General features: G+C 44.0%; 1 protein-coding gene across 1 annotated transcript in view; it reads right to left on the reverse strand.

The window, feature by feature from the left end:
* Positions 1-4,530: 4,530 nt before the first annotated feature.
* Positions 4,531-15,079, reverse strand: part of LOC311113434 (sulfotransferase 6B1-like) — a gene marked incomplete at both ends in the record, with an annotated part of 34,852 nt that continues 24,303 nt past the window's right edge. The window contains one exon of the mRNA XM_084156647.1: positions 4,531-4,658. Within this exon, the coding sequence (XP_084012773.1) occupies positions 4,531-4,658 (128 nt within the window). The remainder of the gene's footprint in view (positions 4,659-15,079) is intronic.

Here is a 15,079-nt window from a genome sequence, read left to right on the forward strand (position 1 = left end):
CAGCCCTCCATGTGCTCGCCAGAGGTAGCCTGACTGCCATTAGGTACCGAGATGAGATCCTCAGACCCCTTGTGAGACCATATGCTGGTGCGGTTGGCCCTGGGTTCCTCCTAATGCAAGACAATGCTAGACCTCATGTGGCTGGAGTGTGTCAGCAGTTCCTGCAAGAGGAAGGCATTGATGCTATGGACTGGCCCGCCCGTTCCCCAGACCTGAATCCAATTGAGCACATCTGGGACATCATGTCTCGCTCCATCCACCAACGCCACGTTGCACCACAGACTGTCCAGGAGTTGGCGGATGCTTCAGTCCAGGTCTGGGAGGAGATCCCTCAGGAGACCATCCGCCACCTCATCAGGAGCATGCCCAGGCATTGTAGGGAGGTCATACAGGCACGTGGAGGCCACACACACTACTGAGCCTCATTTTGACTTGTTTTAAGGACATTACATCAAAGTTGGATCAGCCTGTAGTGTGGTTTTCCACTTTAATTTTGAGGGTGACTCCAAATCCAGACCTCCATGGGTTGATAAATTTGATTTCCATTGATAATTTTTGTGTGATTTTGTTGTCAGCACATTCAACTATGTAAAGAAAAAAGTATTTAATAAGATTATTTCATTCATTCAGATCTAGGATGTGTTATTTTTGTGTTCCCTTTCTTTTTTTGAGCAGTGTACTTAACAGAAGGCACATCACAATAGGTCCAGGTATCGTCATGGCCTTTCCTCTTTCGTTCTCTATTGCGCTTCTATTGTTGAATTTGTAGTTTTTTTTTTTTACCAGAAACATTTGTGAATAATCACCAGCAGTGGAAATAAAATAAGATGACAACATTACTGGACCAACAAACTGGCTGACTAACCTTTTCAGGAACTTCCGTATCCCTTGGCCTTGGGTAGCAGCAGCAGATCGTTTCATCTTCCTGTGCCAAACACATTTATTTAGTGAGTCTAAATTATTATTGTTAGCTGCTGGCTGCATGAGTGCATCAACCTAGCCAGCTAATGTTAGCTAAAGATAACGTTAGTAGTTTTGTTAGCTATAGATTGAATAATTCTAGATAGTTTTAGAGGATGACCAAACTGCTTTTATTAACTGCTTTTATTAACTGCTTTTATTAACACATACCTTGTTTTCTATTAACATTTGTGTTCACTCTCTCGTGAGGCAGGCAACCAGGCAGGCAGGAGAGGAGCATTGTCACTAGTTACCACAGTCACAAAGTCAAAAATTGTATTTATCATAAAAATGAGGCTCTGTAGCAGTCTGTAGCTTGTGACTGACAATTGACTGTGACTGACAAGTGAATCCACTTGTTGCAGTGTGTGTGGGGGTAACCACGTGTAATCTCAGGGACAGGGTTGTATTCACTAAACAAAACAGAGGCACACGCAGTGGCGATTTTAGCATGTAAATCTTGGTGGGGCAAAAATAAATGAATGTGGGATGCATGCCAGCAAAGCCACTACACAACACTAAACAATACATTAATTGCACTATAACGGTGACAAACGCTGCCCACAAACTGTTAGGGCCTACATAAAGCTGTCCCAGCAGCAGAGGCCCAACAGCAGTCCCAACACCTTACCACTGCTACACCTGGCTATCAGTGGAGCCTTGTCTGGCAGCGAAACAGTTCATTCAGCCTCATTTACTGCCTTTAAAAAAAAAACATAGCTGATATGGCTGACTTGCTTAAACAAATGTGGTTTCTATTGACAATTGTGATGTACAAACTATGGCATAAGGGGACGACAAGCGCATAAGAGGCAATCCGTAATTTCGATGAAGACATTAATTAGTGAGCCAGGACGGACGTAGTCAATATAACCATTTGTTCAGCACTTTTTAAATGTACAGTGACATAATTCAGAATATGGGCCGTTCTTACAGTGTTTTCACTGTACACCAAGTCAGAACTGTAGGATAAATAAAGGGGGCATATAAGCAGACAATGAAAGCTCTTACAATATTCGATGATTACATTTGTCAGAAACAGGTTATAGGCTACATGTGCACCACCGAGTCAGAACAGTAGGCGAAATTAAGAGGTGAAAATTGACCAAATTATTAGGGTCAGGCACATGGGCTACTAACAGCTTACTACACAACATACTTTCTTAGCTACAGTATACATATCTCCCTGGCATATTGCATCATTTATGCAGCAGCATATAAGACATTTTTGGACTCACCTTGTTGTGATGTGCTCACTTGAATAGGAAGGTGGCGCTGCGGTCCTTCGTGGCCAAATTTTGTCATCAAAGAACGAGAAAGAGGCCGGATTTACAATTCCGAGTTGGATGACTGTTCAAAGCGTATTTTTCCAGTCTGAGCTCGTTTATTCCCGACTTCCCAGTTGCAATGCTTGCAGTTAGCCACTGTCACCGATTCCTTCCAAACCACTCATTGTTGAATTTGCGATTTCCAACTTGTTGTGTAATGTTTATGTCCAATGGCCGATGAGCACCGATAAGTTTTATCTATCATTGCTCTTCATTATTTCTCTTCATATGACAAGGATTAAAAAGGATTTGCCAGTAGATTGTCGACTTGGTTCATGATGATGACTGCTAGTTAAGATTTTGAAAGTAAGATGTTGACATGATCAGTCCAATCAAAGCACATATAACTTGATTTGATGTATTTTTATCTGTGGCCTATGACCTTGAGCCTTCTTGGAAGGGCACTTCTAATGTAACTCTATGGCATGACCCAAAGGGCTTTAATTTTTGACGCCTACCCTTACTAAGGATTTAGACTTGGCGGTGACGTAGTGTCCCCATGAGTGACAGAACACTGAGCCAATCACGGCGCAACGCTCCTATTTTCTGCTGGCTTGCTCCACCACCACAGAAAGCACTGAGCTAGGCTGAAACACTTGCATTTTGGAGCTGCCTTACTCAAGAACACAAAAAAGAGACCATGTTTGTACACAGCTTTATTAACTCAATGATATATATATATTTTACATTGTTTGCAAACTGATATGTGACACGTATTAATGCCAAAATAACATGCAAAACAGGCAAGCCCCCCCCACAAAAAAAAACATTTTTTGTTTTGTTCTTTGTTGCTAAAAATGTGGGGCTCTGCCCCACCTGCCCTGAATGACGGGTCGCCACTGGGCACACGGGCTGAAATTGGGGGAAGTACTATGTCAACTTGTCCAATAAGAAATGCCTGCTTTCTTTTCTGTTGCAAAACGTTTTTAGAGGTTTTTCTATGATGTGAACTAATTAATATATCTATGCCATATTTTTAATGGAAATATTGGTGGGTCAAACTCAATCAAAAAAGCGAATATGCATCAAAACCACTACACTACACATTGAATGCACCATAATAACCAATCCCAGAATTTGTTTTGAGCAACACACACAAACGTTCAAACGTTATAACACTTTTGCGCTATTATCAGTTTATAGGCTACTTCCCATATTTTGCTCTTATTGCACGGAAAACCACGGTAGTTGAGCATACTTTTGTAGAGTAAAGTTTATTTTACTTCAGAATCAATTTCAGCATCAGTCTACAACATTGCTAATCATTGTTAAGAGTATTGGGATGCAGCCCACACATGTTCTGAGTGCAGTTGCATTAACAACATTCTCCGGTTAAGAATAAAGCAACAATCTATAAAGCCACTCCCTTGCTTCATCCATTGCATAGCTACAGTTCCATGGGTTATTACAGTCTGACGTCAAACAAACTAAATCAACATTTATGGAGACAGACATACTTTCTGTAACACCCAACAAAATTAAATTATGTTTAATTGCAAAACTAACTTGAACTATGAAATTGATCATATCAATGTATTATTCATATTCTGGTAAAAATAGAAGAAAAACACTGCAAATGCTGCTGGAAAATTTGAACCAGTTGTGCGTGTACACACTACTTCTATGAAGTAGTTATGGTTGGTTATACTGTATGACTACTAAGTCATATTTTGCAACAGTATAATACAAAATAAGTGTTAGCAGTTGATGTTATTCTTCGACAACACAGACCCCAAAACAAATCAGGGGGAGAAAAATATATTTATTCAAAGAGAACAAATCATAGTTGTTATGCTGGAAAGTGGATGTTCATTCTTCCCTGTTCTCGTTGTTTCTCCACTGAACAAAGAGACAGGATGTAGTTTATACCAAAACCTAGCCTGTGGTTGACCAATTAGAATTCATTGCTGTAAAATTGGGCCAATGGCCAAATACAAAGTATCCCGTTTCAGGCTTCAATGTATAGATTGTTTGGACCAATGAGAACTTGTCCCACGTAGTTTTGAGTCCGAGCTGGAACCCCTACACAGATGTTGAACTGAAAAACAACTAGTTCCATTGATCTCTAGTTCTCTATTACAGAAAAACAACTAGTTGCATTGATCTTTAGTTCTCTGCGTTGTATATTTATCTTTGAATATTCTTACAGAAGGTTTAGGCCTACTGTAGACATGAGCAACATTTTGCGATTTCAATCTTCTGAATATGCTAATTCTGCATTGGATCTGGAATTTTCAACTCCCTACTTGCAGTAAATATCATATTTTAACTTGGCCCCCAGTTTAGTGTGAGCCAGGTACTTCTCAAACTCCTCGTCCATCTGATTACTTTGGGCTTCACTTAGATGGTTCTTCCAATCTCCAACTTCACCTAGGTAGAAAAGCAAGAGGGAAAAATCAAAAGGCGAAGATCATACTACTGTATACAATTAAACAAATCTTTTTAAATAATACTATCATTTGGCAGACTTTCTTCCAATATAACACACAAATTCAATGTGACTTGTGCAGGAATTACACCCACAGTTGTACTACAAATTTCAATTCATTTTAAATCCGTGTGGGGCATATTCTCATTTCACTGTGCAGAGCACGTTGTTTGCACATTTGATCATGCACTTCCCAAAATTCAGTATACCCATTTTGAGTCATGTGCGCGCATCTCCAGAAACAGGTTTTCCAGATTTTACACACCTTGGAAGTCACACCAACTCCCCAAAAGTCACCTCTGGTGGACAACAGAAATAATCTCAGGGTTGAAATCTAGATGCTATGAACCTGCATTCTCAGGTTGTAAAAGCTATATTTAAGGTAGGCTTTAGCGGTGGGAAAGTGCTTGTCTGAAGTATTTCAAAAATAAAAAATCTGAATCATCATGTAAAACAGTCAGCCTATAGGCCAATGGAAATGTTGGCTAATGTGCTTTGTTAAGATACTTATGTAATTGTGGAATGGGAATTATGTAACGATATTGCATATTTTTTAAGAGTTTATATTTGACCAAATGTATAGCTTACTCCCCAATGTGAGGCACGTGGTAGAATAGGCCTAAATTGTGTTAAATTATTTTACATTTTAGAGCAGCCTAGATTGTATTTGAAGATCCTAAGTACTTAATTACTTTCTCCACCAACCATGGAGTATGGGCAATATATATATATATATATTGTTGGCACAAAACTACCTCCATACTTCCATTAATTTTTTTCCGTACCAGTTACCTTCAGACGAGTCCCGTGACACTTGTAGGGGTCGTAGAGCAAACGGAGAACACCATCATGTTCGTGAGAATCTCATCTTTCCATAGAGTGGTCATATTAGTTTTGTAGGCCAAACTGTTCAGACGTTTCAGAAGTTGTTGTGAGAAGATCGATTTTCGGGATGTCTCATCGTCTGACAAACACCACTGTAGCTCGGCCACCTTCCACCACAGATGCTGAAGGCGGATGTAGTTGATTGAGACGCAGCCCATGCAAAAGTATGTGGACACCCCTTCAAATTAGTGGATTTGGCTATTTCAGTCACAAATGTTGCTGACAGGTGTATAAAATCGAGCACACAGACATACAATCTCCAGACAAACCTTGGCAGTAGAATGGCCCGTACTGAAGAGCTCAGTGACTTTCAACGTGGCACCGTCATAGGATGCCACCTTTCCAACAAGTGAGTTCGTCAAATTTCTGCCCTGCCAGAGCTGCCCTGGTCAACTGTAAGTGCTGTTATTGTGACGTGGAAACGTCTAGGAGCAACAACGGCTCAGCGGCGAAGTGGTAGACCACATAAGCTCACAGAACGGGACCGCCGAGTGCTGAAGCACGTATAAATGGTCTGTACTCGGTTGCAACACTCACTACCGAGTTCCAAACTGCCTCTGGAAGCAACGTCGGCACAAAAACTGTTAGTCGGGAGCTTCATGAAATGGGTTTCCATGGCCGTGCAGCCGCACACAATCTTAAAATCACCATGCGCCATGCCAAGCGTCGGCTGGAGTGGTGTAAAGCTCGCCGCCATTGGACTCTGGAGCAGTGGACGCGTGTCCTCTGGAGTGATGAATCACGCTTCACCATCTGGTAGTCCAACGGACAAATCTGGGTTTTGTGGATGCCAGGGGAACGCTACCTGCCCGAATGAATAGTGCCAACTGTAAAGTTTGTAGGAGGAATAATGGTCTGGGGCTGTTTTTCATGGTTCGGGCTAGGCCCCTTAGTTCCAGTGAAGGGTAATCTTAACGCTACAGCATACAATGACATTCTAGACAATTCTGTGCTTCCAACTTTGTGGCAACAGTTTGGGGAAGGCCCTTTCCTGTTTCAGCATGACAATGCCCCTGTTCACAAAGTGAGGTCCATACAGAAATGGTTTGTCGAGATTGGTGTGGAAGAACTTGACTGGCCTGCAGCCCTGACCTCAACCCCATCGAACACCTTTGGGATGAATTGGAACGCCGACTGCGAGCCAGGCCTAATCGCCCAACATCAGTGCCTGACCTCACTAATGCTCGTGGCTGAATGGTAGCAAGTCCCCGCAGCAATGTTCCAAAATCTAGCGGAAAGCCTTCCCAGAAGAGTGGAGGCTGTTATAGCAACAAAGAGGGGACCAACTCCATATTATTGCCCATGATTTTGGAATGAGATGTTCGAAGAGCAAATGTCCACATACTTTTGACCATGTAGTGTACACTCACCGGCCAGTTTATTAGGTACACCATCTAGTACCGGGTTGGACTGCCCTTTGCCTCCAGAACAGCCTGAATTCTTCGGGGTAGTCTACAAGGTGTCGGAAACTTTCCACAGGGATGTTGGTCCATGCTGACGCTATGGCATCATACAGTTGCTGCGGATTGGACGGGGGTACATTCATGCTGTGAACAGCCCATTCCATCTCATCCCAAAGATGCTCTATTGGCCACTCAAGTAAGTCATGTTCTAGGCGATGTTTTTCCTCTCCTCAGTTGTCCAGACTTAGTAATCACGTGCCCACTGGAGCCACTTCTTCTTGTTTTTAGCTGACAGGAGTGGAACCCGGTGTGGTCGTCTGCTGCAATAGCCCATCCGTGACAAGGATCGACGAGTTGTGCGTTATCAGATGCCATTCTGCACACCACTGTTGTACTACTCCGTTATTTGTCTGTTTGTGGCCCGCCTGTTAGCTTGCACGATTCTTGCCATTCTCCTTCGACCTCTCTTATCAACGAGCTTTCGCCCACAGGACTGCCCTGTAAACCTTAGACACTGTCGTGCATGAAAAGCCTAGGAAGGCGGCCATTTCTGAGATACTGGATCCGGCGCACCACGCATACCACGATCATACCACGCTCAAAGTCGTTTAGGTCACTTGTTTTGCCCATTCTAACATTAAATTGAACAGTAACTGAATGCCTTGATGGCTGTCTGCCTGCTTTAAATAGCAAGCCACAGCCACATGACTCACTGTCTGTAGAAGCGATCCATTTGTGAACAGGGTGATTGGTGTACCTAATAAACTGGCCAATGTTATATTATCTGATTACTAAAAACAAATGATATCAGATATTTTTATACCCTTAAATATATATATTTGTTTATATTATGTTATCACATTGAACTAACTGCTTCCCGTAAAGATATTGATGGCAAAAGTGTAATTTCAACTGTTGCTGATAGCGATACTGGACTTATTGCAACGATACGGGTGCACAGAGAAACGGGAGATTGTCTGCATAAAACATCAGATGAGTTTCGAATGCACACAGGAGACACACACACTTTTGATGCAGAATCAGATGTTACACGCACGTAGAGGGGTGCACAGTGAAATTAAAATATGCCCCTGAATGAATGACTATTCTATCCCGGTCCAAAATTCTGGCATAATTCTGAATTCTGGGTCAGATCTGATATTATTGTCACGTACAGTGGGGGAAAAAAGTATTTAGTCAGCCACCAATTGTGCAAGTTCTCCCACTTAAAAATATGAGAGAGGCCTGTAATTTCATCATAGGTACAGGTCAACTATGACAGACAAATTGAGAAAAGAAAATCCAGAAAATCACATTGTAGGATTTTTTATGAATTTATTTGCAAATTATGGTGGAAAATAAGTATTTAGTCAATAACAAAAGTTTCTCAATACTTTGTTATATACCCTTTGTTGGCAATGACACAGGTCAAACGTTTTCTGTAAGTCTTCACAAGGTTTTCACACACTGTTGCTGGTATTTTGGCCCATTCCTCCATGCAGATCTCCTCTAGAGCAGTGATGTTTTGGGGCTGTCGCTGGGCAACACGGACTTTCAACTCCCTCCAAAGATTTTCTATGGGGTTGAGATCTGGAGACTGGCTAGGCCACTCCAGGACCTTGAAATGCTTCTTACGAAGCCACTCCTTCGTTGCCCGGGCGGTGTGTTTGGGATCATTGTCATGCTGAAAGACCCAGCCACGTTTCATCTTCAATGCCCTTGCTGATGGAAGGAGGTTTTCACTCAAAATCTCACAATACATGGCCCCATTCATTCTTTCCTTTACACGGATCAGTCGTCCTGGTCCCTTTGCAGAAAAACAGCCCCAAAGCATGATGTTTCCACCCCCATGCTTCACAGTAGGTATGGTGTTCTTTGGATGCAACTCAGCATTCTTTGTCCTCCAAACACGACGAGTTGAGTTTTTACCAAAAAGTTCTATTTTGGTTTAATCTGACATTCTCCCAATCCTCTTCTGGATCATCCAAATGCACTCTAGCAAACTTCAGACGGGCCTGGACATGTACTGGCTTAAGCAGGGGGACACGTCTGGCACTGCAGGATTTGAGTCCCTGGCGGCGTAGTGTGTTATTGATGGTAGGCTTTGTTACTTTGGTCCCAGCTCTCTGCAGGTCATTCACTAGGTCCCCCCGTGTGGTTCTGGGATTTTTGCTCACCGTTCTTTTGATAATTTTGACCCCACGGGGTGAGATCTTGCATGGAGCCCCAGATCGAGGGAGATTATCAGTGGTATTGTATGTCTTCCATTTCCTAATAATTGCTCCCACAGTTGATTTCTTCAAACCAAGCTGCTTACCTATTGCAGATTCAGTCTTCCCAGCCTGGTCAGGTCTACAATTTTGTTTCTGGTGTCCTTTGACAGCTCTTTGGTCTTGGCCATAGTGGAGTTTGGAGTGTGACTGTTTGAGGTTGTGGACAGGTGTCTTTTATACTGATAACAAGTTCAAACAGGTGCCATTAATACAGGTAACGAGTGGAGGACAGAGGAGCCTCTTAAAGAAGAAGTTACAGGTCTGTGAGAGCCAGAAATCTTACTTGTTTGTAGGTGACCAAATAGTTTTTTTCCACCATAATTTGCAAATAAATTCATTAAAAATCCTACAATGTGATTTTCTGGAATTTTTTTTCTCAATTTGTCTGTCATAGTTGACGTGTACCTATGATGAAAATTACAGGCCTCTCTCATATTTTTAAGTGGGAGAACTTGCACAATTGGTGGCTGACTAAATACTTTTTTTCCCCACTGTATCTCGTGAATGTGTAAGTATAACTGATTTGCCCGTAAGGACCCGAATGCAACTGCTGCAGTAGAGAGAGAGAGAATTGTATAATTTATGCTGCTGCTCTTGCTTTTCACGAGAATGGCTCATGTAGCTTGTTGTTGTTGTTGGCCAATCACAAGTCATCAAAGCAGCACTACAGTCAAAGAGCCTCCGTGTGTAGCAAGCAAGTTAGGAGATATCTAGTGAAAGATGGAATTTAAATGACGGAATTAAAAGTTCAATGAGAAGGACAGGCTGCTACTTACTAATTTGAATGCTGTTGTTGTTATTTTTAGCTAATTTTAGAAGGACAGGAAGAAAGCGCCTTAAAATGTAGCCTACCTAGCTAACTAGCTTAAATAGCTAGCTTCTTTACTCTATTTGATGCAGTCAAGACAGGTACCATGTAATCAGGAGGGATGATAAATAATCTATGGCTCTGGTTGTCCTCGGGTCCGTTCAGAATGGGTCTCTATATTTAAAAAACATATTTATCGGGTCCGGGTAGGAAAGCCACAGGTCCATTTGGAACGGGTCCAACTTTTCTTGAATAGGAAAAAATAATATGATTTTTTATATTTTCATAATATTTGCACTATGTACTTGAGCTGGTCTCCTCAAAGGTGAGTACACCTCAGCAATTTATAACTGTTTCCCAGAAAGGTGAGATCCAGACCTTTCTAGAACTATGTAGGATTACTAATTGTTTTTGGCCATCTTATCAAAAATAATTACTTTTGGGTATGTCTATTTAGGCAGAAATCATACAAGCTAGCAGACCCGGTCTCAGGGAGTTCTAATCTGGAGATCCCTTTGATCTTCACTGAGTTACTGTAGGTAAATCTGCTTTTTTGCACCTTACTTGTGGAATAATCTCCAAAACTCTTAAATTGGAAGAGTTGGTGCCTCTAGGGCAATTCAGACAGCTGAGGGCCTTTTTACTGAAGAATGGGTTTGTTTTATATGACTGTTTTGCTTTTCGTGTATTGATGTGTTTAAACTGTACACTGAGTATAACAAACATTAGGAACACCAGAATACTTTTGGTTATGTCTATTTAGGCGGAAATCTACATTTTATATTATCATTCAAGAGGTTAACCGGTCAATTGCAACTAACATTGTCTCAACACAAGGTGATTTCTTGTTAAACTATTAATATGTGCTAAAATCACCCACACTGCTAATCTCAATAGCAACCACTATTGGCCACCGTATTACTGCTCCCTAAAGCTGTTGTTGGTGTTACATTTTAGTCCTGGATGCTGCCAACATTTTTCAAGACTATTTATGGTGGGTATTATCTTCGGTATAAACTAAACCTACTATTTGAGCAGACTAAGCACAGACTTAACTATTTGACAATCATTGCATACAACGGAATTTAAGTATTTCCTTGTTTACCACAGATCATCTACTGTAGCAATTTACTCTACACATTTTATGAATGGAAAGCTCATGTTGGTGTACTTATGTTCTCATTTCCAATTCATGTAATCCATGAAGAACTACTTGTCTTAATACAATACTGTAATTTCTTATTTAAAAATAAAAATAAAATAATTATATATATCTCCCTTTGGTAACTACATCAAGCCAATCATTGAGTTAATATAATCTGTTTTCATTCAATTATAGTTTAATCAAGATATTTCAAGTGACAAAGTATACTCTAATGTGTCACATTCATATTCTAATCATGTTGACATTTAAGATGAAATGTTTGTATGAATATATAATCCTATATTCTTACCATAAATAGTTGCGATTTCCAATGTTACTGATAGGTCGATAATATAATTGGGGATGGCAATAGAGAACCTAAACGCAGCTGTTGTCACGGTTTCGGCCGAGGCTGCTCCTCCTCCTTGTTCGGGCAGGCTTCGGCATTCGCCGTCCCCGGAGTATTAGCTGCCACCGCTCTATGTTTCTGTGTTTGATTGCTTTTGTCTGTCTGTCACACCTGTGTCTGTTTGAGTGTTGATTATGTGTCTTATAAGTTCCTTGTTTTGCTCTATGGTAATTGTGTGTTGTTATTTTTCCGTTGCCTCTTGTATATGATACGTGTTTGTTTTTCCGTATCATTTTTCTATGTTTAGTGTTTTACGCGTGTGCGTAATGTTCCCTCGCCTCTTCGTGTTATTCGAGGTCGGGGTTTATACATTTGCTTTTGAGACTATTAAAAGTCTTGTTGGACTAAACCTCTGCTTCCTGCGCTTGACTCCTCCACCACATCCACGACGGTTTTATGACAGAACAACACACCATTATGGAGTCAGCAGGATCAGCGACGGCACCCGAATCCCTGCTGGACCGGATCAATTTCCAGGACGCCATGATCCAGCAACTCGGGACCGTCATGGACGAGGTGTCCAACGCCCTGCGCCGATTGGTGAACTCTGAGGTGGCCAAGGACCCTTACAACTTCGCATCACCAACGGCCAGTCCTCCTCTCTCAGTACCGGAACCCAGTGGCATTCGGCTCTCACTCCCGAGGGCATATGACGGTTCTGCAGCCGGGTGTCAGGGATTCCTCCTGCAGGTAGAACTGTACCTTGCCACTATACACCCGGCGCCCTCGGGATACGAGAGCGTCTCCGCCCTCATCTCCTGTCTCTCCGGCAAGGCGTTGGAATGGGCCAACGCCGAATGGAGGGGAATAGACGCCGCTACCATCACCTACGCGGAGTTCTCCCGCCGCTTCAGGGCTGTCTTCGATCATCCCCCTGAGGGGAAAGCGGCGGGAGAGCGTCTATTCCACCTCCGACAGGGGAAGAGGAGCGCACAGGAGTTCGCACTGGAGTTCCGGACACTAGCGGCGGATGCGGGGTGGAATGAGAGGGCCCTCATCGACCAGTACCGATGTAGTCTACGAGAGGACGTTCGTAGGGAGCTGGCCTGCAGGGACACCAACCTGTCGTTTGACCAGTTGGTGGACATTTCCATCCGTCTGGATACCCTGCTGGCTACCCGCGGACGTCCCGAGTGGGGGTCGTCCAGTCCACCCTCTAGCACCCCCGAGCCGATTCCCATGGAGCTAGGGGGTGCTGGCGCTAGAGAGAGGAGGAGAGGGAACCCGAGGGGGGCCATCCACTGCACCACCTGCGGTCGTGGAGGACACACTGCGGCCAGGTGCTGGGGAGGGTCTCCTGGGAGAGGTGACAACAGGCCACGCACTGGGGAGTCATTTCAGGTGAGTAGGCGCCCCACTCACCCAGAGCTCTCTGTTGGTCACATGAGTATTCCTGTGAGGTTTCCACAGGTGGCACCTCATTCCCAGCATAAGGCGCTAGTAGATTCAGGCGCAGCTGGGAACTTTATTGATCGAGCATTTTGTGCTAGGTTAGGAATTCCCCTTCGGCCGGTAGAAGTTCCATTCCCTGTCCACGCATTAGACAGCCGGCCGTTGGGGTCGGGTCTGATCAGGGATGTCACAGCACCACTGACTATGACGACGCAGGGGGGTCATGAGGAAATCATTCAGTTCTATCTGATTGACTCTCCTGCGTACCCAGTGGTGTTGGGCCTTCCCTGGTTAAGTACCCATGATCCTACCATAGCGTGGCAACAGAGGGCTCTTATGGAGTGGTCTGCCCAGTGTGTAGGGAGATGTCTAGGTGTTTCCATAGGGGCGACCTCGGTAGAGAGTCCGAACCAAGGGCCCGCACTGCGCATTCCCCCCGAGTATGAGGATTTAGCACTCATGTTTAGCAAATCGAGGCCCCTGCGGTGGACGAGTGGATTCGGCGCTCGGAGGAGACGTGGGTCGCTGCCCATGTCCATCTGCAGCGTGCCATACGTCAACAAAAGGCGAGCGCCGATCGCCACCGCAGCGAGGGGCCGGTGTACACACCGGGAGATCGAGTCTGGCTCTCGACTCGAAACCTGCCCCTCCGCCTGCCCTGCCGGAAGCTGGGTCGGCGGTTTGTGGGGCCCTTCAAAGTCCTGAGAAGATTGAACGAGGTGTGTTACAGGTTACAACTGCCAATTGAGTATAAAAATATTAACCCCTCGTTCCATGTGTCTCTTCTCAGGCCGGTGGTAGCTGGCCCACTCCAAGAAGATGAGATAGGAGAGACCCCTCCGCCCCCTTTGGACATCGAGGGGGCCCCGGCGTACAGGGTCCGGACCATCCTGGACTCGAGGCGCCGGAGGAGTGGTCTCCAGTATTTCGTGGAGTGGGAGGGGTACGGTCCGGAGGAACGGTGCTGGGTGCCCAGGGGGGACATACTTGATCCATCCCTCCTGACTGAGTTTCACCATGGGCATCCCACGCGCCCGGGTCCGCGTCCTCCTGGCCGTCCCCTAGGCCGGGGTCGGCGCGCGGCTGGGGCCGCGCGTCAAGGGGGGGGTACTGTCACGGTTTCGGCCGAGGCTGCTCCTCCTCCTTGTTCGGGCAGGCTTCGGCGTTCGCCGTCCCCGGAGTATTAGCTGCCACCGCTCTATGTTTCTGTGTTTGATTGCTTTTGTCTGTCTGTCACACCTGTGTCTGTTTGAGTGTTGATTATGTGTCTTATAAGTTCCTTGTTTTGCTCTATGGTAATTGTGTGTTGTTATTTTTCCGTTGCCTCTTGTATATGATACGTGTTTGTTTTTCCGTATCATTTTTCTATGTTTAGTGTTTTACGCGTGTGCGTAATGTTCCCTCGCCTCTTCGTGTTATTCGAGGTCGGGGTTTATACATTTGCTTTTGAGACTATTAAAAGTCTTGTTGGACTAAACCTCTGCTTCCTGCGCTTGACTCCTCCACCACATCCACGACGGTTTTATGACAGCTGTCTGCTGTCTAACTCACTTGACATATTCACAACGCGAGATCAACTGTTCTGCTGTTTTATTCTTGTGGGTTTTTGGTTGCAAGCTAATTTGTTTTAACATCCTGCTGCATGTAATCTCCCGTTAGTAGTATTTTAAGAAATCCAGCACTAACCTGCATCTGTGCATTATGTTCTGCCTGTTGGTTGCAACTTGCAATTGACCTAACCAATTTTAGGATCTTACCTAAACTTTGTGTTTTTACCACCATGAGGCAAAAAAACAATTTAAATTACAGGTTGTAATGCAACAAAATAGGAAAAGGGGGATGAATACTTTTGCAAGGCACTGTATATACAAGGTGGTGTCAGAGGAAGGCCCAAAAAATGGTCAAAGACTCGCAGTCATCCAAGTTATAGACTGTTCTTTCTGCTACCGCACGGCAAGCGGTACCGGAACGCCAACAGCTTCTACCCCCAAAGCATAAGACTGCTGAACAATTAATAAAATGGCACCCAGACTATTTACATTGACCCCC

This window comes from Coregonus lavaretus, assembly GCF_964263955.1.
Source record: "Coregonus lavaretus genome assembly, chromosome: 40".
Lineage (NCBI taxonomy): Eukaryota > Metazoa > Chordata > Actinopteri > Salmoniformes > Salmonidae > Coregonus > Coregonus lavaretus.